The sequence below is a fragment of the Scyliorhinus torazame genome, chromosome 2 (genome assembly GCF_047496885.1).
Source record: "Scyliorhinus torazame isolate Kashiwa2021f chromosome 2, sScyTor2.1, whole genome shotgun sequence".
Classification (NCBI taxonomy): domain Eukaryota; kingdom Metazoa; phylum Chordata; class Chondrichthyes; order Carcharhiniformes; family Scyliorhinidae; genus Scyliorhinus; species Scyliorhinus torazame.
Window position 1 is genome coordinate 351268984 of NC_092708.1, and position 26984 is coordinate 351295967.

General features: G+C 44.6%; 1 protein-coding gene across 2 annotated transcripts in view; it reads right to left on the minus strand.

Moving 5' to 3' along the window:
• Positions 1–26984, minus strand: part of fancm (FA complementation group M) — a 238962-nt gene that overhangs the window by 22768 nt on the left and 189210 nt on the right. For both annotated transcript variants that reach the window (XM_072491173.1, XM_072491164.1), the window contains 2 exons: positions 8696–11042; positions 940–1022 (listed from right to left, as the gene is read on the minus strand). In XM_072491173.1, coding sequence (XP_072347274.1) covers positions 940–1022; positions 8696–11042 — 2430 coding nt within the window. The remainder of the gene's footprint in view (positions 1–939; positions 1023–8695; positions 11043–26984) is intronic.

Here is a 26984-nt window from a genome sequence, read left to right on the forward strand (position 1 = left end):
CTGCTTTAGTCGTTCAACGTGCTACAAATGAACATAAATATGCCCGCATTCAAATCTGTTTCATACCATTGGGTTTGGGTAGACTTTATGAGCCCTCACCAAAGGGGCAGTGATGTTTCAGTTACACCGAAACAGCATCTGGAGTAATGTGCTCAGTTTTAGAAACCAAAAGTGTTGAAAGATTATATCGTCCTTGGAAGGTTACAGCACCAATTCATAGAATCCCCACAGTGAAGGGGGAGGCCGTCTGGCCCATCGAGTCGGCACCGACCTTCTGAAAGAGTACCCCCACCTAGGCCCCCCCTCCCCTGCCCTATCCCAGAAGAATGTGTATCCTGCTCCTATTTTTTCAAGTTGTTCTTGTCCTGCTAGTCTTGTCTCGCGAAGGGCAGCTTTGTCCACACCATATTCCCTGGGTACTACTGCTGGTCTACTGCTGGTTTAACTATCAGGCAGGGTGCGACATTCCAACATGATGCTCTGATTATGGATTTTTGGCTTTCCTACATATTTTTAGTTAAAATAGAACCTACATTCATTCGGCTCAAATTTTGACATGAGGAAAGTACCATTTGAATGAACCTATAAAATAATGTAACTTAGAATCATAGAATCCCTACAGTGCAGAAGGAGGCCATTCAGCCCATCAAATCTGCACCAATCCTTCGAAAGACTGCCCCACCTAGGTCCAATCCCCTGCCCTATTTCTGTTACTCGACCCAACCGTTAGACACCAAGGGGCAATTTATCATGGCCAATCCACCTAACCTTCACATCTTTGGACTCTGGGAGGAAACAGGAGCACTCGGAGGAAACCCACGATACACGGGGAGAATGCAAATTCCACACAGTCATCCAAGGTCGGAATTTACTCTGATTCCCTGGCACTGTGAGGCAGCAGTGCAAACCTTGTTGCCAGTTATTCTGTGATCCACTCACCTCAGGCGACTCAAGAACACCAACTTTTATTCTTTTACTGGGTCTTCTGATAACTTCATCGTCACTCTCACTGTTGCACCCACCTGAGGAAAGAAAGTTTCCTACACATTATAAACATAGTTAATTGTTCAAACTTTCCCAAAAACTGATAGAACAAATATTTTTGCACCATAAATGTTCTCTTAACTTTGTTACAATGCCTCAAGATTCCACAGTTTTAAACAAAATTAACTTCGCTAAAGTCAGGAAAGTAAAACAAATTACAATATCTATCATATATTCTAACATTTAAAATGAAATATGAATTAACAGGAAAACTTTGGTTGAACATACCACACTGCACATTAAATGGCAGATGAGATCAAGACATCCATGACCACTGAATCACAGGATCTCATTAAAGCTCGTGAGGGATTTCAACTCTTCGGTTTTGAAGACCCAGCCTGTGAATTCCCTTAAAAGCCACTCCGGCTCAAACTGCGACAATGACGATTCACCTCCCAATGGGCAGCACGGTAGAACAATGGTTAGCACAGTTGCTTCACAGCTCCAGGATACCAGGTTTAATTCCCGGCTGGGCCACTGTCTGTGCGGCGTCTGCACGTCCTCTCCGTGTCTGCGTGGGATTCCTCTGGGTGCTCATGGTTCCTCCCACAGTACAAAGATGAGCAGGTTAGATAGATTGGCCATGCTAAATTGGCCTTAGTGTCCAACAAAAAAAGGTTAGGTGGGGTTACTGGGTTACAGGGAAAGAGTGGAAGTGTGGGGTTAAATAGGGTGCACTTTCCAAGGGCCGGTGCAGACTCGATGGGCCGAATGGCCTCCTTCTGCCCCGTAAATTCTATGGAATCTATGGTTCAAACTCTTCCCCGAGAGAGTGTTCCACAGGATTCACAAAGCTGTAATTACTGGTACACATACATCGCTTTCACAGACCACTAGCTTGGTTACGTTGGCATTGCCCTTGGGCTTCCCCAAACTCGTGGCTGCACCGAGCTAAAAGTGGCTCCCAGAACTTCTCTGCCTGGTACAGAACATGTGGCCTTCCGCCACCTTCTCAGCTCCCAGAGCTTCGCTGTAAGCGGCAAACCTCAAGATCCAGAATTGCAACTCAACAGGCAAATTGAAACCAGAGAACCTTCTTAAGCTCCACCATCTTCACGACAACCTAGCCTTTCAGGGTTCACTCAATGCTTTTAAACTAATTTATCCTTAAATCCCAAAACAAAACATCTCTCTGGACTGCACTTCTTTGCAAGCCGTGTAGACATCACATATCGAGTTCTCCAGCTAACTCAGCCCATCCAGTTGTTTTATGGCTCCATCTCTTCTAATGTGAAGGGTTAGATAAAATAAATAGAACCAGTTTCCAATGGCTGAAGGATCGATAATCAGGTGGCCTAAATTTAACCTAATTTAAGTTGATTGGCAAAAGAACTAGAAGTGACACGAGGAACCATTTTTAGGCAAAGAGTGATTAGGATTTAGAACAAACTCCCTCCCTGATCAGTGTTCAAAAGGAAATAGGAAGAATACTTGAAGAAAAAGAATGTAGGGCAAGAGCAGGTGGTGGGGGGGGGGGGGGGGAACCTGTTGAGGGTTAAGAAGGGTGGGAATAAGGGAACAGGTGAAGAATCAGACCCTATGATTTCTCTCCCTGGTCCTGCATGGGATCCCGGGCTTTGTATCTAGAGTCCAAGAGTGTGATGAATATCACGTTCGCCGCAGAATTCGGTTTGAAATAAGGCGACAGAAATTAATACAACCAGTATTTTAATTCAAAGTGGAATAAAACCACTTCAGCTAAAGGTCACCCAGAAGTCACCATTTGCTGGGAGAAACTCCTAGCTGACTTCAATGATCATTAATACATTCCAAACAAATACAGGATAAGGAAAACCTTGCTTTGACACACCGTAAATTCTTTAGATCACCCCCCTGCACCTATAATTATTCAAACCATGAGGATAGGAAATTCTTCAGATAAATAATACACAAATCCCTTGACATTTAGAATAACACCCTCAAAGAAGTGTCTATTTGACACTCTATATATCTAAGAAACATGGCAACACTGAAAAGAGACAGATCTCTATACAAATCCCTCTTTGCCAATATATCTTAAGACACCTGACATTCAAACACACACTAAGATCATTAAAACATATATTGATGATAATACATCAAATTAGCCATTTGGCTATAGGCAATTAACCAACAATAAGGGATAAGACAACAGAGACAGTCCTTGACCGATTAGAAGATTTTATGTATAAAAAGAGGAGCATTTTGGCAGAGAGGTACCTTCTCACTCCCCTATGGGAGTGTGGGCCAAAGCTCTGTTCTTCAAGCTTGCCTCGTCAAACAAAGACCATCATGGTTTTGTAAGTATGTTTCTGTTAAGCTTCTCAGAAATGTATTAGAAATTGATAGGAGATAGTTTAGGATTTTCCATGTTTTAGATATCACATTCGCTCAAGAGAAGTTAATGTGTTAGCAGATAACAAAGGACTGTTAACAGGTTTTATATTATTAACAGATAACAAAGGACTGTTAATGGGTTTTTATATTGTTAACAGATAACTAAAGACTGTTAATCAATTTATATTTTTAACTCTGCAATTCTGTTTGTATCTATTGGGAGTATTTTACAATAAAAATACTTTGATTAAAATTATACTGAGTTGACTTACTCTCAAAGTTTAAAATCCTAGACACTCATTTAGGACGTCTTAAATGACTAGGACCCACGACGACAGAGGTAACGATTTAGTTATGAGTGACGTATCTGAACATTTCCCATAAAAAGTAACTGAGATCCTGTTTAACTGTCTGAAACCGGGAAAAGCATTCTCCCTTCATGAGATCTATTTTGAGTCTTAGCAGAGAAACGAATTTCCCTCTTTTGGTAGGTTAACCTAGAGCATAGGTTAATAATAAAGTATTATCAGGTCCGGAATAACCTAAATCCTTCACAAGAGTACATACGTTATTTGGAATATTTGTAAAATACTTGACCTCAATTGGAGTAGTGTGTCCAATGCTGAGCACTGCACTTTATGAAGGGCGTGAAGACGTCAAAGAGGGTGCAGAAAAGATTTACAAGAATGGTTCCTGAAATTCACTGGCAAAACTGCATCCGTTTTCCTTAAAGAGAATGTTAGGAGAGTTGATAGGTGTTCAAAAGTATATAGGATTAAAGTGTTCCCATTAGCAGAAAGGTCAAAAACTTGAGGACATTGTTTTAAAGTTGAATGACAAAAGAAGCAGGGGCAACACTGGGAGTAGCATTTATTACGCAGTGTGGTTTGGATCTGGAATGCACTGCCTCAGTGTATTGTGAATACAGATTCAATTGTAACTTTCAAAAATGAATTGGATAATTACTGAAGGAAAAATTTGCCGGAATGACGGGGAAAGACAGGGATTAGTTGAGATGCTCTAGCAGAGAGCTGGCATGAATACAAAAACTGTAAACATTCTATGATTCCATATACGGAATCTCACTATAATAGCCAGATTCAGAAGGGGCACTGAACTTAATCTAATTGAACAAGAAATGGCATTTTGGTACCAATAACCATCACCCTGCCACATGACTCAGAATGAGTAAAATAAAGACATTTCTCAGTTCCAAAACAAGGTGATGTTGGAAACAACTCTTGGGTTCAGTTAATCATTATTTGTGGATGGATCAAGTATGTAGAATCATTGGTCACTTTGAACTCTAGTGCTGGCAGTAATTGAAGAATGTTAAGAATGTTATTGGGCCGCATGGTAGCACAGTGGTTAGCACTGTTGCTTCACAGAGCCAGGGTCCAAGGTTCGATTCCTGGCTTGGGTCACTGTCTGTGCAGAGTCTGCATGTTCTTCCTGTGTCTGCGTGGGTTTCCTCCGGGTGCTCCGGTTTCCTCCCACAAGTCCCTAAAGACGCGCTGTTAGGTAATTTGGGCATTCTGAATTCTCCCTCAGTGAACCCGAACAGGCTCCGGAGTGTGGCAACTAGGGGATTTTCACAGTAACTTCATTGCAGTGTTAATGTAAGCCTACTTGTGACTACAATAAAGATTCTTATTATTAACATAGAAATATATATTTTCAAGAAGCGAGTATTTTGAACCCCAGAAAGATCAGGTGGTATTTGGCTATACAGGATGCATAACAATGACTGGATTGTGAAGCAACATTCCAGAAGTGGGTGCTATACATCAGAATTTCTCACTGCAAAGCACAGGAACATTGCAAAGACAGAAAAGAAAAAAGCCAAATTTTCACAAAATACAGTTCAACAAAGTGATTTAACAATAACAATTGGAAATTTTAGTGACAAAATGAGTTAAGTGTCAACCCAACGATAAAAACTCGAGGAACAGAAATATTACAAGGGGAGGCGTAGTGGTATTGTCACTGGACTAGTAATCCAGAGACCCAGAGTACTCTGAGGTTCTCGATTCAAATCCCACCACAGCAGATGGTGAAATTTGAATTCAATAAAAATCTGGAATTTAAAAAGTCTAGCGATGACCATGAAACCATTGTCGATTGTCAGAAAAACCCCACCTGGTTCACTAATGTCCTTTAGGGAAGGAAATCTGCCATCCTTATCTGGTCTGGCCTACATGGGACTCCGGACCCACAGCAATGTGGTTGACTCTTAATTGCCCCTCAAGGGCCATTAGGGATGGACAATGAATGCTGACACAGCCTGCAAGCCCACGGCCCATGAACCAATTTTTAAAAAGCATCCTTTATGTTGTTTTGGATGCCTCAGCAGCACTCAATGTCCAACTGCATGAATGGAGTCTTTATATTCATTTAGTTCTGTGTATTCTGAAAGTCTATTTGCAATAAGCAGCACATAAATTTAAAGAAACTTTGTAAGACTCATCTCTAAAAGTCTGAAAGCTTTTATTTAAAAATATATTTATTAAAGTTTTTTAACACAATTTTTCTCCCTTACAAACAATAACCCCCCCCCCCCCATCCCCCGTAACAAAAAAAAAAGAGAAATCGGGCAGAGCAAGATATATACATGGCAAAATGATATATTTACACAGCTTTGTACACTGGCCCTCACCCGTACGTGCCAGTTTCCCCAACCCTTCATGTTATCTCTTGCTCATCCACCCTCCCAGGCAGTCCCCCCCCCCCCCCAGGATAAAAGTCTGAAAGCTGCGGCGGCAGTGTGAATAAATAGTATACCATAATAAATAGTATACCATAATAAATAGTGTACCATAATAAATAGTATACCATAATAAATAGTGTACCGTAATAAATAGTGTACCATAATAAATAGTATACCATAATAAAGTGTACCATAATAAATAGTATACAATAATAAATAGTATACCATAATAAATAGTGTACCATAATAAACAGCTGAAAAAAGGCACAGCACCGACTGCAGTAGTTTCAGCTGCAAATTACAGGCGCAGTATACACAAATTGACTTAAAAATAGGATTGGAATGGAAAGATTGGATTATGCCGTTCTAACAAACAGATTAGTCAGAAGCAGAACTAGAGGATTATTTTATGGGTTAGTTTTCCCTATGCCCTGCTTACCAGTTACCAACAGTGATCAGCACCCCTTCCACCACCTTTACATACATTCCCTCCATCCTCTGGGCACAGCAGTTTATATTAATCTAATATACAGTATATTAATCTAATTTATGTACTTACTCTAATATGGGGGAATGGGCCTAGGTAGGGTACTCTTTCAGAGGGTTGGTTCAAACTCGATGGGCCGAATGGCCTACTTCTGCACTGTAGGAATTCTATGGTTCTATAAAAGCCACAGTCTTCCAACCCACCAAAGCCCCTTGAACAATACCTTCCAAGCTCACAACCTCTACTACCGAGATGAACAAGAGCACCAGGGAGGTGAAAACACAGGTTCCTCCCCAAGAAGAAAAAACATCTGTGCTTGGTTTACCATTTCTCTCAATATTCCAAAACCATTAGCTTCAGTGTAAATTCCATAAAACTGTGGCTCCTCCTGCATTATTTCCCAGAATGTTACTGCTACAGCCATGCTTGTCTATGCTATTTAAATTAAGCCCAATGGAATGGACGTTGTTTATCCTGGCAGAGTGCACTTCTGGATAGTCACCAGTATGAGAAAATTTGGGCTATTTCATTTGAAAGCTTTGTTAATTTTAGAAACCACAGCCTATCCCTAGCTTTATCTGCATAAACAAAGGGCACGATCTAACCAAATTGCAATAGAGTGCCGTGTCGAGCGTGTCTAGTCGGGGCTTTTCTCGGAACTCCAGACGCACAGCAATGGCTCTTAAATGCCCGCAGGGATGGGCACCAAATGCCCACATTCCAAGAACAAATAAAAAAATCATTTTTAAAATTCCAGCCAGCATTTTTAAACCAGCACACAAAACAGTGCAGCCATTTGAATACACACAATAAAAATGTGGCCTTGGAAATAAACTGCAATTTAACACACGGGATACATCTTTACGCCATTCAGCAATGAATTTCTGCAACCTGTTTGGATTAAAACGCTCGGTTTGGTGTGATGAAAAACTAAGTTTAGACGGGTTTCAGCTATTTTTGTGAAGTTCTCATTCAGTTAAATATAAAGCCTTCAGCTAAAGCCACAACTTTGGGTTCCACTGCAGAGCCCTAACATTGAATTTAATGATTCCAGCACAGATGCAAAAGTGGCCCTGTGGCACAGTGGGTAGTGTCCGTGCCTCTCAACCAGAAGTCCAGGGTTTAAATCCCACCACCCCAGGATTTGGATGGTCAAGGAAAGTGCATTCAGAACATGGACAAACAAAACTGTTAGAATATCAGTCTGAAAATCCTTCCAACACATGCCAATGGCAGGCGGTATGACATATGAAAGTGCATGTTGCCACAGCAACTCAGACTCCCAAGTGAACTGTAACACCACACAGTTGCAAACCCAGCATTCAGTACACATTGCAGTAGCTCATAGTGGAATTTTATTAATATTTTAATTTTTCTGTACTTTTGCTTACAGTACATGCTGCTGCAGTGAGTGGGAAGGCAAGGTCTTATACCCATTAAATAAGACCACTTTACCTTATTATTTGAAGCATTACAACAGATTTGATAAATAGAAACGATTTTTATCAATGTACGAATATTGTTGTTAACGGAAATTCAATCACTTCATATTAAAATATATTAAAAGAAGCCACAAATTAAAGATTTCTCCACAATGAATTACAAGAATTCAAACCTGGCTTGCTACTTGTAGGGTATGGTTTCCCAACCACAAGTCCCCTTTCGGTACCTTATCAAAGTGGCAACTATTCATTTGTAACTTTGGCAGTCAGAGTTTGGGATCATTGTTGAACCTGATCCTGTCTGCAAACTACATGCAGCACCTAATGATATAATATATAAATATACCGACATCCCATGAGGTGGTGAGCCCGGAACAGGTACTCTGACTGCTGTTCCCCCCAATAACCTAGTAGCACGGAGGTCAAATGGTAAATCATGAAGGGTGAATTTTGCCATAACTCTGGTCGGCAGTGCAAAGTGGTTTAGATGTTGGCACCAATGCTACATTTATAATGTAATTGCAGCCCGAATCGAGAATCAGAAACTTACCTGACAATCGAAAGAGGAATGGAAAAGGCTTAAACAGCAAGGAAATGGCTGAACTCACCAATAGAATTTATAAATCCGGGCAATATCCAATAGCAATTTTAGAATCTCAGAACATACTTATGCTCAAATATTAAAATTAAGTATCTTACCATTTATAGGTGAATCAAGAATTCTGCGAAGAATATTCCGTTTGTTAAATATCAGAGACTTCTTTCCATGTTTTTCACTAGTACTACAGCTCAGAATGCTCCCAGAAGTGTTAGGAGACGCTGTTGATTCAGATAAGGCTCCTTTTTTAACCAAATCTTCTGTAACATTGCTTAGTGCAGGATTCTGAGAAATCGCCATATCATTTTTAAATAGTGTGTTAACAGAAGTCCCACCACAGAGTTTAAGGGAGGAACTTCTTTCTTGTGGTGTTGCAAAGGATCCCAAAGCTGGAGGAAAGGCAGAGGAGGCCCAAAGACCAGACTGGCAAATTGGCGAAAACAAAGCAAGGTCTTGTGTTGTCAAATGTTTTTCACTATGATGCAAAGTTTCTGCTTTGCTTGTTTTTAAAGATACATTCTTCCCAGATTCTGGGGTTGAGCAATCTCTCAATCCTTCTGTTCCTGCTTCAAATAATTTTGAAGTAACCTTGTTGGTGCAGTTTTCCCTAATCGGAGGAATGCATTCATCTAGTTCCGCCGTTGTTATTTCTGTGTGGTTAGAAGGTGACTTGCCTATGGGATGTTCAGAGAATTCAGTGGTTTCGTTGTTAATGGTTATTAACGCATCACTATTTTCATCAAAGTCTTCAAATGAAAAGCCCAGATCAAAGTTAACGGCAAATAATTCACCTGAGCAATTGTGCGTGTTGCTGTCATCAACAACAGGCCCATGCTGGTCAATATATGAATTTTCACAACACATTTGTTTGTGAAATGATTTATGCAAAAGTGGGCTGCAAATTAGATCATGTTCAATTTCTCCATTTTTCAAACTCTTGCTAGCAACTGCTCGAGTATTTTGGCATGGTTCATTCAACACAGTAGAATGTCTCACCAGTTCAGGGACGTCCTGTATGGTTGCACAACTTTTGTAGCCAGGAGCACAAAGAGTTGAAGAGCCATCAAGTGATGGTTCGTCTTCAAAGAAAGGCAAGCTCTTATCATGTACAGATGGCGCATCACTTGTAAAATCCTTGAGAGTTTTATTGCTTCTGCTTTTGTTTGTATCAGTCGAATTATGATGCTGGCGCAAAGGGCCAAGTAATTCTTCTTGGTTTACACATGATTGAGCTTCATAATCTTTGTCCACGTTTTCTTCAATATTACTATCAAATAAATCATCCCAGGAAGGACTGGATCCTGCATTAACATGATCACTCAAATCCTCAGGCTCACGGCCAGTCGCTAAATCTGTTGGTTGAATATTAATGGGTTGTGAACCACCAAAGAATTGATCGTCTCCATGGTCGTGTATCAAGACGTTTTCTGGTGGGATTTTCAAAATATTGGTTTGCCTTCTATTTTCTTCAGAATTTCCTTCCTCGCAAAATGGAAACATGTCTAATGAAGGGGGAGATGATGCGAGAAAGGAGGTTACTCGTTCCAAAACCATTTTCACACTGGTGGGAACTTGTGAATCATAATTGGGATGTTCAACCTCTGCTGCGTAAGAATGCCAGGTACTTCCTGGATTTGTATTTGAGGATTTGAGCTGTGGACGATGCCCCTGAGTTGAAAGAGATTCTGGCAAATAAAACAGTTTAGACAGATCGATACCATTAGTTGATGTTTCATTACTTCGACTATTGTGACCCAAATTGGCACTGCTTGATTCGTGGTATTTGAAAAACAGATCTTGCGTTTCAGCTGTTAATTTCCTTGCCGTGTAATCAGCTATTGTCTCACAGTGGGGCAAATCTCTATGTTCTTTTTCCCTCGTGTCAGCACTTTTGCATTTAGCATTTGCTGATTCGCTTGCAGCAGAATTTACATTGAAATCGAGTTTCATGGGACTTTCTCTCATGTCTGACCCACTAAACCAAGTCACTTCCTGAAAATCATTATTTATGTCCATTTCAATTTCTCCCTCTGGTTGATGGATCTGTTCACCTGGTTTTGATGAATGGTCCTTGGGAGTAAATGCAGCTTTTTGATCATGACCATTCCTGGAAACACAAAATGGAGGCTTGTGTGCTTCTTTGGTCTTTGCAGTTTCAGGACAAGAGGGGGAACGCTGAACTTTTGTCCTTTTAATTTTACCTTTGTTAAAAAGAGAGCATTCCTCATCTTCATGCGTTAATTTGGAAAAAAAGTTGTTTTGTTTAACACTATTGCTTATACATTTCTTTCTGTCACAACTCAGCTTCATTAATTGATCCATTTTACGTACAGCTTGATTGTTTGCTCTGGAAGTAGTTCCAACTTGGGGTTGCAGTGTGGGAGATGCCTCGTAAATATCATCCATATTTAAATAGGACATAAAATCTAATGAATAGCTGCTGTCATTCTGTAAAAGAAGTATGAATTATTAAAGGCACAGTTAGGCATCTAAAATTAACCTTATTTTAAAATAGTGTAAAAATACAGGTAACAAATTTGTACATTATACATTGAAACTCTCACCACAATGCAGATGATGGCCTTCAGGGGGAAAACAAAATCAAATATAGACTTCTGAAAAATGTTTTACGTTATTCTTTAACAGCCTGTGTTTTGTCATCAGTTCCTGGTTTCTATAGCCTAACATTATGGCATAACTTCTTCATGCTTAGAGTCAGCATCTTAAAGAACAGACTGAAACCATTTAGTGATTTAACTCTGAAGGTTCTCAGTCAATCTCTGATTCAGCCACGAGCATATCCAATTAGGTTTAGCGTTAAAAAAAAGCAGTGGCCAGAGTGAGTCAAGAAACAGGGCCTGAAATTGGAGGCATGGTGGCGCAGTGCCGCCTCACGGCGCCGAGGACCGGGTTCGATCCTGGCCCCGGGTCACTGCCCATGCGGAGTTTGCACAATCTCCCCGTGTCTGCGTGGATCTCACCCCCACAACCCAAAGGTGAGCAGAATAGGTGGATTGGCCACGCTAAATTGCCAGTTAATTGGAAAAAATAATTGGGTATTCTAAATTTGAAAAAAGAAAGAGCCTGAACAATAAACCAAACTGAATGAAGTACTGAATCATTCCTACATTTTGTACCCTCTCAATGGAGACAACAGATGGATAGGATTAATGAGGTGGAGCTGTGGACGAACTACCATTTAGTATTTGCTTCACACAATGCAAGTACCTAGCAGTCACTTTGCAAGATATGACATTTATTATTCCTGTTGAAGCTGTTTCATGATGGACACCTTCCTAGCACTACCAGAAATGAGAGTTTGTTTAAATATAAACTATTACCATGTAAATCTGCACTAAATTTTGCCATTTGTCCCTAATGAGCCTTAAACCTCATATCCCATCTATCACCATTACCACCTATTTCCGTCTCTAACATGACCTGCAAGAACCCTCGTCTCAATATCACAACACAGAGGTATTCTCTATACAGAGAATTCCACAGTTGGCATCGTCAGTCCCATTCAACTATCACACTATAACATTGATGTTCAACATTCTCTCCAAATCATACCTCCAAAAATGTTTTGGTTACTGTTGCCCATTCTTCATTTGTTTCCTCAGTTAGGGGAAGTTTTATAAATTAAAAGAGTTTTATAATGACAGCTAATGTTCAACAAAGGGTAAACCTTGGTTAGGCTACATTTGGAACACTGTGACTAGTGTTATAACAGGATACAGAAGCATTGGGTTTGTGTAAAAAGCTTCACCCGAGTTCAATTCCAGCCTTGGGTGACTGTCTGTGTGGAGTTTGCACTTCTCCCTGTGTCTGCGTGGGTTTCCTCCGGGTGCTCCGGTTTCCTCCCACAGTCCAAGGAAGTGCAGGTTAAGAAACTGACCATGTTAAATTGCCCCTCAGAGTCCAAAGATGTGCAGGTTAGATAGGGTTACGGGGATATGGTCAGGGATTGCTCTGACAGAGGGTCGGTGTAGACTCAATGGGCCGAATAGCCTCCTTCTGTACTGTAGGAATTTCATGGTTCTCTGGGATATGAGAATGGGGAAAATAAATTTATCTTGAAAGGCTGAACAGGCTGAGGCTTTTTGCTATAGAAAGGAGTGGAGGATCTCCTGAAAGGGACCCTCAAGGTAATGAAAGGATTTAACAGGGTAGATATAGAATAAAATGTTTGCATTTGTGGGGAATGGGCACATGTGAGATAGTCAGTCTAATGGGAATTCAGGAGAAGTGTCTATATTCAAAGAACATGGAACAAACAACAAGAAGTAGTTGAGAGGAGCATGTACATCAAAACATAAGATAGGAACAGGGGGAAAAGGTATGGAAGGATATGCAGCAGTTAGGTTTAAATGAAGTAGGTGGGAGGAAGCTAGTGTAGAACATAAATGCCAGTATAGGTCAGTTTTGCTGAATTGGCCTATTTTCTGTACCATGTACTCAATGAAGTTCATGCAGTTTCAGATCTCTCATGTATCTATTTTTCTGTCAGCTCAGCAATAACAATTTTGGGATATACATGGGACTTGAAATGTCCAATAAGAATCCTGAAGCCAATTTTTGTGTCAATCAAAAGATAAAAGTTGAAAACTTTTGTTGTGGGATCTGTGACAATTAATTGCTGTTAACAGGAAAATAATAAAACTTGCCAGATTACTTTGATTTCTGAGAGAAAATCCAAATAGGAGCTGACCTCTTAGAAAACTGATTAGGAAACCAGTCTAATTAAGTTGCAATGCCAGCAGCTTTTAGGGAAGACCAGGTTGGCTGAATCCTACATGGCATAGCTGTTGACTCGACTGTGGCAGGTGTTGAGGGAACTGACAATGTTCAATAACCTGGATGAGTGCAGCTCCAACAACACTCAAGAACCTCAACATCATCCAGGACAAAGCAGCCCACTTGATTGTTCCTCCTTCCACAAACATTCAAACCCTCCACCACCGACACACAGTGGCAGCCGTGTGTAACATCTGCAAGATGCACTGTAGGAATTCACCAAGGTTCCTTTGCAGCACCTTCCAAACCCACAACCACTACCATCTAGAAGGACAAGAGCAACAGATATCTGGGAACACCACCAGCTGGAGATTCCCCCTTCAAGTCACTCACATCCCGATTCAGAAATGAATTATATCGCTGTTTCTTCACTTGCTGGGTCAAAATCCTGGAATTCCCTCCTTAACAGCACAGTGGGTGTACCTACACCCCAGGGACTACAGCGGTTCAAGAATGCAGCTCACCAATTTCGGAAAGGCAACGAAGGATGGACAATAATGCTGGCCTAGTCAGTGACGTCCACATCCCGCAAAAAAAATTATATTACAAAGGTACGTTAGTTATCCACAAGATTATTTCCTTTCTGGCCCTAATGGCTTCACCATTCTTTTAACTATCCTTATGCTTTTAATATTTTAATTATAGAATTTAGGGTTCCCTTTTGTCTTAATTCGAATCTTTTCTCATACTTTCTCTCTGGTTTTCTTATATTCTTTTTCAATTTGTCCTTGCACTTTGTATTTTGCCTGGTTTTTGATCGCATTCTGTACCCGATTCTTTATTTTTAATGACAAAAGTGTTGTTAGCCGATTTCATATGGTTAATGTAGCAAGTTATCACAAGGTCTTTTCATTTTATTTATACCCAGGTCTCAGATAAAATCTGTTAAAAAAATAAAGAAACCAGTGTGATAGGGTAAATATCCTCGATCCAAGTCCTCGTAATCCGAAAACTCTAAATAAATTGATGATCTCTCCCAGATCATATGGTCACTGGTTTGGTAGGCAAAAAGTGGCTGAAGTTAAGACACATCTGAAGAAAACATTAAGATTTCTCAATTCTACTTCAAGCAGGCAGCATTGCAAAATTGCCCATTCAAGTGGAGATATTCCACAACTAAAAACATTTAATATTTAAATTGAATTGGACCTTAATTTCCAAGTGTTTAATACATTTGGAACGCTGCCCTAACGCAGGCTAACCAAGTGTTGCAGCTCAGGGTCCCACTTTGGACACCTCAGATATTCTTTAGTGCCTAAAGTACCCAGGAAAAAAAAAAAAATCAGCCCTCTACTGTATAGATACTAAATAAATTTCAGACGAGTAACTGCCTTACTCGCTTTCTTGAAATGAAATGAAAACGAAATGAAAATCGCTTATTGTCATAAGTAGGCTTCAAATGAAAATACTGTGAAAAGCCCCTAGTCGCCACATTCCGGCGCCTGTTCGGGGAGGCTGGAACGGGAATTGAACCGTGCTGCTGGCCTGCCTTGGTCTGCTTTAAAAGCCAGCTCTTTAGCCCTGTGCTAAACCAGCCCCTAATTATTTCCGTTGTATTCACTTGCAAGTTTTATTTCTGCCGTGCGTTATCTAGCCAGCTCACAGTATATGAACTTGTTCCCTTGCCAAAATAAATTTGAAAATACATTAACCTCCGTTTGCAGTAGTTAGAAAACTGAAAAAGGAAATGAAATGGTCATTTGCAGATCCACACCTCGTATTTATGTTGCTCCAGCTTCTACAGTAACCAAGAGAAACACCAGACCCCAAGCGGTATTTTTAATAGTTTTATTTACATCCCTGAAATCAGGGCAGCAAGTCTGCATCAGAAAAACATCCAACTCCATTTGCAGTGTTTAATTTTCATGATGCTGATATTTTAAAACCAAAATCCTGAAACATATTATACTGAATCGAATTTACAAACTGATTTTTAGTTGTTTCCTTAAAGTACTAGTATTCATTCGACAATTGAAAGACAATCATTTCAAGCTGTTGCTTTTTTTTAAAAAGGCCATTTCCATTTGAATTTAAGCACTGAATTTCCATGGTGTAACTGAAACCAATTTTCAAACTTGCAAAAAGAAATGGCTTCAATGGAGTTCATCAGCAGTACTCTGTTTTATCCTCAAATGACATTCTTGTATTGAATAAAGAAACCAAAGAGAAAGTAGTTTTAAGTTCATAGCTGCTTATATTTTTCTCCTTTTATATGATTGTTGTCCTCGAGATAGGACACTGGGGAATGGAACGGTGGTATTTTTAAAGGATAGGCTTGTAGACTACGAAGGTACAAACAAACAAGAGCTTTATTGGAAAGGTGTTTTCTCAACAGACTGTTAGAATAGACCGCCCTGTTCCGGGTGCGGCGATGACCAGCTGAGTCGCACGTTTCGGCAGCTCCCTGTGAAACGGACTTTTGGGCTCTTGATAGGAGCCCCAACGGCAATTTTAACGGCTGAAAACACCGTGCGGTAAACCAGAAGGGTGTTCCCCCTGGACACGGATGGAAAAAGGAGAGGAAAGTGGCCGGATTGCAGCGGATCCTTTGGAACAACGGCAAGGAAGGCAAGCAGAAACCAAGATGGCGTCGGAAGGTGGCAGTTTCATATGGGGCCCTGAACAACAAGAGTTTTTGAAACGCTGCGTGGAGGAGATAAAAAAGGAAATGAAGAAAGAGTTGTTGGCCCCGATATTACAGGCGATTGAAGGGCTGAAAGAGGAACAAAAGACCCAGGAGCAGGAGCTTCGGGTCGTGAAGGCGAAAGCAGCAGAGAATGAAAACGACATACAGGGCCTGGTGGTGAAGTCGGAGATACAGGAGGCACACCAGAAACGATCTGTGGAGAGGTTGGAGGCACTGGAAAATAACGCAAGGAGGAACAACTTGAGGATTCTTGGCCTTCCTGAAGGTGTGGAGGGGGCGGACGTCGGGGCATATGTGAGCACGATGCTGCACTCGTTAATGGGAGTGGAGGCCCCGACGGGTCCGTTGGAGGTGGAGGGAGCATACCGAGTTATGGTGCGAGGACCGAGAGCAGGAGAAACTCCCAGAGCCATAGTGGTGAGATTTCTCCGTTTTAAGGATAGAGAAATGGTCCTTAGATGGGCGAAGAAAACTCGGTGTAGTAAATGGGAGAACGCGGTGATCCGCGTCTATCAAGATTGGAGTGCGGAGGTGGCGAGAAGGAGGGCGAGCTTTAATCGGGCCAAAGCGGTACTTCACAAAAAAAAGATAAAGTTTGGAATGCTGCAACCGGCAAGACTGTGGGTCACATATCAAGGGAGGCACCACTACTTTGAGACGGCGGATGAAGCGTGGACTTTTATTGTAGAAGAAAAATTGGAATGATTGGACTACGAAAATGAACGTTTGGACAAAGTGGTGGGACGAGTGGGGGGGGGGGGGGGGCGAAGAGGGATTGTATGATTAATCCTGCGGTATGGTAACTTTTCTTTCTCCCACAGGTGGTGATGGGGGGAGGTGGGGAGGGAGAGGAGATGGGGCGTTGGCCATGGGAGGCGGGGCCGAGGGAGAGGCGCGGGCTTGGTTCCCGCGCTATGATAATTATGGCGGGAATAGAGAAGCAGGAAGGAGGGGGCGCCGCACGGGGCGAGCCGTGATCACGGGGGGAAGCCGAGGTCAGCCAGAGTTTGCTGACTTCTGGGAGCAACATGGGGGGAGTAATTACGCTAGCGGGGGGTCTAGCGGGGGGGGGGGGGGGGAGGGGGGAATTACGGGGTTGCTGCTGCTGGGGAAAGGGGGGAGTGGGTGCGGGAAAGGATGGGCGGGGGGGCACCGTCTGGGAGAAATACAGCCGCGGGAACTGGGCGAGAAGCTGGAAAAAGATGATGGCTAACCGGCAAGGGGGGGGGGGGGGGGGGGGGGGGGGAGCCCCCCAACCCGGCTGATCACGTGGAACGTGAGGGGGCTTAACGGGCCGATAAAGAGGGCACGAGTACTCGCACACCTTAAGAAACTTAAAGCAGATGTGTTCATGTTACAGGAAACGCACCTGAAACTGATAGATCAGGTTAGGCTGCGCAAAGGATGGGTAGGGCAGGTGTTCCATTCGGGGCTGGATGCGAAAAACAGGGGGGTGGCTATATTAGTGGGGAAGCGGGTAATGTTCGAGGCAAAGACTACAGTGGCGGATAACGGGGGCAGATACGTGATGGTGAGTGGCAAATTACAGGGAGAGATGGTGGTGTTGGTAAATGTGTATGCCCCGAATTGGAACGATGCCAATTTTATGAGGCGAATGCTAGGACGCATCCCAGACCTAGAGACCGGAAAGCTGATAATGGGGGGAGACTTTAACACGGTGTTGGAACCAAGGCTGGATAGGTCGAAGTCCAGGACTGGTAGGAGGCCGGCAGCAGCCAAGGTGCTTAAGGATTTTATGGAGCAGATGGGAGGGGTGGACCCGTGGAGATTCAGTAGACCTAGGAGTAAGGAGTTCTCGTTTTTCTCCTATGTCCATAAAGTCTATTCACGCATAGACTTTTTTGTGTTGGGTAGGGCATTGATCCCGAGGGTGAGGGGAACGGAATATACGGCTATAGCCATTTCGGATCATGCCCCACACTGGGTAGACTTGGAGATAGGGGAGGAAACAAGAGGGCGTCCACCCTGGAGAATGGATATGGGACTAATGGCGGATGAGGGGGTGTGCTTAAGGGTGAGGGGATGCATTGAAAAGTACTTGGAACTTAATGACAATGGGGAGGTTCAGGTGGGAGTGGTCTGGGAGGCGTTGAAGGCGGTGGTTAGGGGGGAGCTGATATCAATAAGGACACATAAAGGGAAGCAGGAGAGTAAGGAACGGGAGCGGTTGTTGCAAGAACTTTTGAGGGTGGACAGACAGTATGCGGAAGCACCGGAGGAGGGACTGTATAGGGAAAGGCAAAGGCTGCATGTGGAATTTGACTTGCTGACCACAGGCACTGCAGAGGCACAATGGAGGAAGGCGCAGGGTGTACAGTATGAATATGGAGAGAAGGCGAGCAGATTGCTGGCACACCAATTGAGGAAAAGGGGAGCAGCGAGGGAAATAGGGGGGGTGAGAGACGAAGATGGAGAGACGGAGCGGGGAGCGGAGAGAGTCAATGAAGTGTTTAAGACATTTTATAAAAAATTGTATGAAGCTCAACCCCCGGATGGGAGGGAGAGAATGATGGAGTTTTTGGATCGGCTGGAAATTCCCAAGGTGGAAGAGCAGGAAAGGATGGGATTGGGAGCACAGATCACGGTAGAAGAAGTGGTGAAAGGAATTAGGAACATGCAGACGGGAAAGGCCCCGGGACCGGACGGATTCCCAGTTGAATTTTACAAAAAATATTTGGACTTGCTCGCCCCGCTACTGACGAGGACCTTCAACGAGGCAAAGGAAAGGCGACTATGTCAGAAGCAACGATATCGCTTCTCTTAAAGAAGGAAAAGGATCCGCTACAATGCGGGTCCTACAGACCAATCTCCCTCCTCAATGTAGATGCCAAGGTCTTGGCCAAGGTAATGGCAATGAGAATAGAGGAATGTGTCCCGGGGGTGGTTCATGAGGACCAAACTGGGTTTGTGAAGGGGAGACAGCTGAACACGAACATACGGAGGCTGTTAGGGGTAATGATGATGGCCCCACCAGAGGGTGAAACGGAGATAGTAGTGGCGATGGATGCCGAGAAAGCATTTGATAGAGTGGAGTGGGATTATCTGTGGGAGGTGTTGAGGAGATTTGGGTTCGGAGAGGGGTATGTTAGATGGGTGCAGCTGTTGTATAGGGCCCCAGTGGCGAGTGTGGTCACGAATGGACGGGGATCGGCATATTTTCGGCTCCATAGAGGGACTAGGCAGGGATGTCCTCTGTCCCCATTACTGTTTGCACTGGCGATTGAGCCCCTGGCGATAGCGCTGAGAGGTTCCAAGGGATGGAGGGGAATACTTAGGGGAGGAGAAGAACACCGGGTATCTTTATATGCGGATGATCTGCTACTATATGTGGCGGATCCAGCGGAGGGGATGCCAGAAATAATGCGGATACTTGGGGAGTTTGGGGATTTTTCAGGGTATAAATTGAACATGGGAAAGAGTGAGCTGTTTGTGGTGCATCCAGGGGAGCAGAGTAGAGAAATAGAAGACCTACCGTTGAGGAAGGTAACAAGAGACTTTCGTTACCTGGGGATCCAGATAGCTAAGAATTGGGGCACATTGCACAGGCTAAATTTGACGCGGTTGGTGGAACAGATGGAGGAAGATTTCAAGAGATGGGATATGGTAGCATTGTCAATGGCAGGGAGGGTGCAGGCAGTTAAGATGGTGGTCCTCCCGAGATTCCTTTTTGTGTTTCAGTGTCTCCCGGTGGTGATCACGAAGGCTTTTTTCAAAAGGATAGAAAAGAGTATCATGGGTTTTGTTTGGGCCGGGAAGACTCCGAGAGTGAGGAAGGGATTCTTACAGCGTAGTAGGGATAGAACATAGAACATAGAACAATACAGCGCAGTACAGGCCCTTCGGCCCACGATGTTGCACCGAAACAAAAGCCATCTAACCTACACTATGCCATTATCATCCATATGTTTATCCAATAAACTTTTAAATGCCCTCAATGTTGGCGAGTTCACTACTGTAGCAGGTAGGGCATTCCACGGCCTCACTACTCTTTGCGTAAAGAACCTACCTCTGACCTCTGTCCTATATCTATTACCCCTCAGTTTAAAGTTATGTCCCCTCGTGCCAGCCATATCCATCCGCGGGAGAAGGCTCTCACTGTCCACCCTATCCAACCCCCTGATCATTTTGTATGCCTCTATTAAGTCTCCTCTTAACCTTCTTCTCTCCAACGAAAACAACCTCAAGTCCGTCAGCCTTTCCTCATAAGATTTTCCCTCCATACCAGGCAACATCCTGGTAAATCTCCTCTGCACCCGCTCCAAAGCCTCCACGTCCTTCCTATAATGCGGTGACCAGAACTGTACGCAATACTCCAAATGCGGCCGGACCAGAGTTCTGTACAGCTGCAACATGACCTCCCGACTCCGGAACTCAATCCCTCTACCAATAAAGGCCAACACTCCATAGGCCTTCTTCACAACCCTATCAACCTGGGTGGCAACTTTCAGGGATCTATGTACATGGACACCTAGATCCCTCTGCTCAGCCACACTTTCAAGAACTTTACCATTAGCCAAATATTCCGCATTCCGGATAGGGGGGGGCTGGCACTACCGAGCCTAAGTGAGTATTATTGGGCCGCTAATATTTCAATGGTGAGTAAGTGGATGGGAGAGGAGGAAGGAGCGGCGTGGAAGAGATTAGAGAGGGTGTCCTGTAGGGGGACCAGCCTGCAGGCTATGGTGACAGCCCCATTGCCGTTCTCACCAAGGAACTATACCACGAGTCCGGTGGTGGTAGCTACACTGAAGATTTGGGGACAGTGGAGACGACATAGGGGAAAGACCGGAGCACTGGGGGGGTCCCCGATAAGAAACAACCATAGGTTTGCCCCGGGGGGAATGGATGGGGGATATGGAATGTGGCAAAGAGCAGGTATAACGCAATTGAAAGATCTATTTGTGGATGGGAAGTTTGCGAGTCTGGGAGCGCTGACCGAGAAATATGGGTTGCCCCAAGGGAATGCATTCAGGTACATGCAATTGAGGGCTTTTGCGAGGCAGCAGGTGAGGGAATTCCCGCAGCTCCCGACACAAGAGGTGCAGGACAGAGTCATCTCAAAGAAATGGGTGGGGGACGGTAAGGTGTCGGATATATATAGGGAAATGAGAGACGAAGGGGAGACTATGATGGACGAACTAAAAGGGAAATGGGAAGAAGAGCTAGGGGAGGAGATTGAGGAGGGGATGTGGGCAGATGCCCTAAACAGGGTAAACTCGTCGTCCTCGTGCGCCAGGCTAAGCCTGATTCAGTTTAAGGTATTACACAGGGCACATATGACTGGAACACGGCTCAGTAAATTTTTTGGGGTGGAGGATAGGTGTGCGAGGTGCTCGAGAAGCCCAGCGAATCATACCCATATGTTTTGGTCATGCCCGGCACTACAGGGGTTTTGGATGGGGGTGACAAAGGTGCTTTCGAAAGTAGTAGGAGTCCGGGTCGAACCAAGCTGGGGGTTGGCTATATTTGGGGTTGCACAAGAGCCGGGAGTGCAGGAGGCGAAAGAGGCCGATGTTTTGGCCTTTGCGTCCATAGTAGCCCGGCGCAGAATATTGCTAATGTGGAAAGAAGCCAAGCCCCCGGGGGTGGAGACCTGGATAAATGATATGGCGGGGTTCATAAAGTTAGAGCGGATTAAGTTCGTCCTAAGGGGGTCGGCTCAAGGGTTTACTAGGCGGTGGCAACCGTTCGTCGAATATCTTGCGGAAAGTTAGATAGGGGAGAACAAAGAAGGCAGCAGCAGCGGCCCAGGACTTTGGGGGGGGGGGGGGGGGGGGGGGATGGGGGGGGATGTGTGGCCTGAGACAAGGCAGTTGCCAATTAGGGCTAGTTTTTATTTTTTTGTTATTTAATATTTATTTATTTGTTGTTGTTTTTGTTTAAATTTAAAAAAGGTCATTATTATCTGTATTGTTACAATGTTGTGTAAAGGATGCACAATGTACTGTGTTGGTTGACCAAAAATTTTCAATAAAATATTATTTTAAAAAAAAGAATAGACTGCCCTAATCGACAATGATGTAATCAATACATCACATGATTAAACTCTTAAAGTGACTTTATACAAACATGAGTACACAACATTTTTCTCCCCCTTTACATCAGAGGTTCCTGCACTGAAACACAGGATAATGTTAACAATCAACATTTACAATATAAACAATTAACAAACAGTCAATAAGTTCGATGTTTCAGAGGATATCGATTCTTGCGTGCTCGTCAGCGAACCTCCGGCATCTGCTTTTCCATGTTGACTGTAACCCCTGCTGTTTTTGGTTGTGTTTGGACCTCGTCCGTTGTTGTCACAAAGGGAGCCGACGTAGGGTTTGAAGGTTGACTCGGTGTTGAAATGTCCTCAACTGAGATACTGTCTTCCACTGTGGCTTCCGGAGTATGGTCAGGTTCTTGGGTATGTACAGGTTTTCACTTGGCACAGTTTGTTGCGGACTCTCAGTTGACTTGTCTCTCTGGCAATCTTGTTCTAGCTGTTGTTCAGCATGCCCCCTCCACACAACATCGCCGTGAGTTTGAACAGTGTAGGAGATCAGTCCTGTCAGTGCCAAGATGATGGCCAGTATCCACTTCTCACTGGTAGTATAGTTCCTTGCCAATACTTCTTGACCTTTATTTTTTTTAAACATGGCGTTTAGCCCTGTTCACATGTCATACAATCTGGTATGATGGCTTTATCAGAGCTATCCATTCAGAGGTCAGTAGACCCAGGATAGACTCAGTCGGAATAAGGTGGAGCTGGCGTACTGCGGGTGTTGAGAGTTCTCCAACGTCATCCAAGTTGTATTTCCAGCCTTTTTTCTTCATGCTCAGGACATCAATCTGTTTTTTAGTTGCCAACCACTGCCCCTCCGGGCTGCATAACAGGGCCTCCTTTACCGAATCTCATGGCACAACCTCTGCGGTGCCTTCTCCAGATTGAGGATTGCCTCCATCGCACCCTGCATTTCTCACTTCGAGGTTTAATTCGCGCTGCATTCACCCTCCCGTTTTGAGTCTCGTTTCTGGAATTCAACTTCTAACCTCTCCAGTTGAAGCTGTTGCACCTGAGGATTTTAAGAACATATCGCATTCAGCCTTTAGGGTTGGCTTGTTAAGCAAAGTCAGGTTACGGTAATTCTTCTTGCTGTTGGTATCTTCACTGGACTTCAGATGCTGCTGTACAGAATGAAATAGGATTGCAGTAGTGGTGTTGCAGACTGCAATCTGAGCAGCTCCAACTCCTTTCATTTGGTCATCTGGAGCAACTCCCAACCAAACATCCTTCATGACTTTCTGTGTTGGCTCCTTTTGTTCCTGTTGTTGCCGCTGTTTACGATCTGCATTCTTTTTATTCTTGTTCACCCTTGATGCATGAAAGGGTTTAGCAGCTCTTTTCCAAAACTTTTCTTTCCAATGAACTCGAGTTTCCTTCTGGTCAGGCATTTTAAGACCTGCCTCAATTTCTTGTTCCTTTGTGGTTTGGTACTTGCAAAGGGAGCACGTAAATGCATTACGATCATCCTCACCCAATTTTTCAGTTTACTTTTTACTTTCATTTTTGTCAAAGCTTTCATAAGCTTTTCATCCTCTGTTTCTCAATCCTGAACCGCATTTGTTACAGTATGCTGAGCCTTTGTCATCTTGGTCCGAGCACTGCTAGCCTGAGCCATGGCCACAGCCGTTTTTAGAGCTTTTTCACCAGCTGCTAACTTTCTGTTCCTCTAGGCTCCAACATGAGATTCCCCACGGCCCAGTTTAGCCAGCTTCTCTACAGCCAGGTTTCTCCCCATAAGGGCTGGATAGTTACCTTTATCAACATGCTGAGGCAACGCTGCGATCTGTCCATTTAGCTGCAAATTTACATCCATTCAGCCCCTCGACGGCACTACTTCTCCAGTATATGTTTTGAGTATTATCTTAGAAGGTTTTGAGCGAATTTGTCGTAGTTTCTCTTCGTAAAGAGTTTCTGGGGGCTACGAAATGGCTGAGCCAGTGTCCACCTCCATTTTCACCCGTTGTCCGTCCAGTAAAGGAGTGACCCAGTAACGGTTCGTTGTGTCCGCAACGGTCAGTGCGTTCAACGACAGTTTGTCATCTGACTGTGACTGGTCCTTTATTGTGCCCCTTTTGTATCACGTGGATACTCTTGCTTTTTATCATTCTTGTTTCTTTGTCCAACACGCATGTTCGATGTGCCCCTTTTTATCACAGTTCTCGCGTATTGCATCTTTACCCCAGTAATCAATTGCTGGGTGTTCAGTTTTTGCTCATCAATGGCAATTTCAAACTTGTGTCTGTGTTAAGATTTCAGCCGATACTAGTGCCCGAGTTGATACTTGTACTTCTTTAGCTGCTAGTTTCATAGAAATCATGCTTCTTTAGGTCTAAGTTGCTTTCTGTTAACAACCTTTTCTGGAGCCCACACACAAGTCTGTCTGTCACTAATGGTCTGTCAGACTTCCGGGTGCAGCGACGACCAGCTGAGTCGCACGTTTCGGCAGCTCCCGGTGAAACGGACTTTTGGGCTCTTGATAGGAGCCCCAACGGCAATTTTGACGGCTAAAAACACTGCGGTAAACCAGAAGGGAATCCCCCCTGGATACGGATGAAAAAAGGAGGAGAAAGTGGCCGGATTGCAGTGGATCCTTTAGAACAGCGGCAAGGAAGGCAAGCAAAAACCAAGATGGCGTCGGAAGGTGGCAGTTTAACATGGGGCCCTGAACAACAAGAGTTCTTGAAATGCTGTGTGGAAGAGATCAAAAAGGAAATGAAGAAAGAGCTGTTGGCCCCGATACTACAGGCGATCGAAGGGCTAAAGGAGGAACAAAAGACCCAGGAGCGGGAGCTTCGGGTCGTGAAGGCAAAGGCAGCCGAGAATGAGGACGACATACAGGGCCTGGTGGTGAAGACGGAGACGCATGAGGCACATCAGAAACGATGTGTGGAAAGGTTGGAGGCACTGGAGAACAACGCAAGGAGGAACAACCTGAGGATTCTTGGTCTTCCTGAAGGTGCGGAGGGAGCGGACGTCGGGGCATATGTGAGCACGATGCTGCACTCGTTAATGGGAGCGGAGGCCCCGGCGGGTCCGTTGGAGGTGGAGGGAGCATACCGAGTGATGGCGCGAGGACCGAGAGCAGGAGAAATTCCCAAAGCCATAGTGGTGAGATTCCTCCGTTTTAAGGATAGAGAAATGGTCCTTAGATGGGCAAAGAAAACTCGGAGCAGTAAATGGGAGAACGCGGTGATCCGCGTTTATCAAGACTGGAGTGCGGAGGTGGCGAGAAGGAGGGCGAGCTTTAATCGGGCCAAGGCGGTGCTTCATAAAAAGAAGATAAAATTTGGAATGCTGCAACCGGCAAGACTGTGGGTCACATATCGAGGGAGGCACCACTACTTTGAGACGGCGGATGAAGCGTGGACTTTTATTGTGGAAGAAAAACTGGAATGAGCGGGTTATTAAAAAGAACGTTTGAACAAAGTGGTGGGGTGAATGTGGGGGGCGAAGAGGGGGGTTAAAAATGGGGGAAAGAGGAGTTTTATGTACTAATCCTGCGATGTGGTAACTTTTCTCTCTTCCACAGGTGGTGATGGGGGAGGAGGGGAGGTGGAGGAGATGGGGCGTTGGCCATTGGGGGCGGGGCCAAGGTAGAAGCGCGGGCTTGGTTCCCGCGCTATGATAATCATGGCGGGAATAGAGAAGCAGGAAGGAGGGGGCGTCGCACGGTGCGAGCCGAGGTCACGGGGGGAAGCCGAGGTCGGCCAGAGTTTGCTGACTTCTGGGAGCAACATGGGGGGAGTAATTACGCTAGCGGGGGATCTAGCGGGGGGCGTGGGAGGGGGGAATTACTGGGTTGCTGCTGCTGGGGAGAGGGGGGAGCTGGTATGGGAGGGGATGGGCGGGGGGGGGGGCACCGCCTGGGGGAGATACAGCTTCGTGGGAACCGGGTGAGGAGCTGGGAAAAGGGGATGGCTAATCGACAAGGGGGGAGGGGGTAGGAAGCCCCCCAACCCGGCTGATCACGTGGAACGTGAGAGGGCTGAACGGGCCGATAAAGAGGGCACGGGTACTCGCACACCTTAAGAAACTTAAGGCAGATGTGGTTATGTTACAGGAAACGCACCTGAAACTGATAGACCAGGTTAGGCTACGCAAAGGATGAGTGGGGCAGGTGTTCCATTCGGGGCTAGATGCGAAAAACAGGGGGGTGGCTATATTAGTGGGGAAGCGGGTAATGTTCGAGGCAAAGACTATAGTGGCGGATAACGGGGGCAGATACGTGATGGTGAGTGGCAAATTACAGGGAGAGACGGTGGTTTTGGTAAACGTATATGCCCCGAACTGGGATGATGCCAATTTTATGAGGCGGATGCTAGGACGCATTCCGGACCTAGAGATGGGAAAGCTGATAATGGGGGGAGATTTTAATACGGTGTTGGAACCAGGGCTGGATAGGTCGAAGTCCAGGACTGGGAGGAGGCCGGCAGCAACCAAGGTACTTAAAGATTTTATGGAGCAGGTGGGAGGTGTAGACCCGTGGAGATTTAGCAGACCTAGGAGTAAGGAGTTCTCGTTTTTCTCCTGTGTCCATAAAGTCTACTTGCGAATAGACTTTTTTGTGCTGGGAAGGGCGTTGATCCCGAAGGTGAGGGGAACGGAGTATACGGCTATAGCCATTTCGGATCACGCTCCACACTGGGTAGACTTGGAGATAGGGGAAGAAACAGGAGGGCGCCCACCCTGGAGAATGGACATGGGACTAATGGCAGATGAGGGGGTGTGTCTAAGGGTGAGAGGGTGCATTGAAAAGTACTTGGAACTCAATGATAATGGGGAGGTCCAGGTGGGAGTGGTCTGGGAGGCGTTGAAGGCGGTGGTTAGAGGGGAGCTGATATCAATAAGGGCACATAAAGGGAAGCAGGAGAGTAAG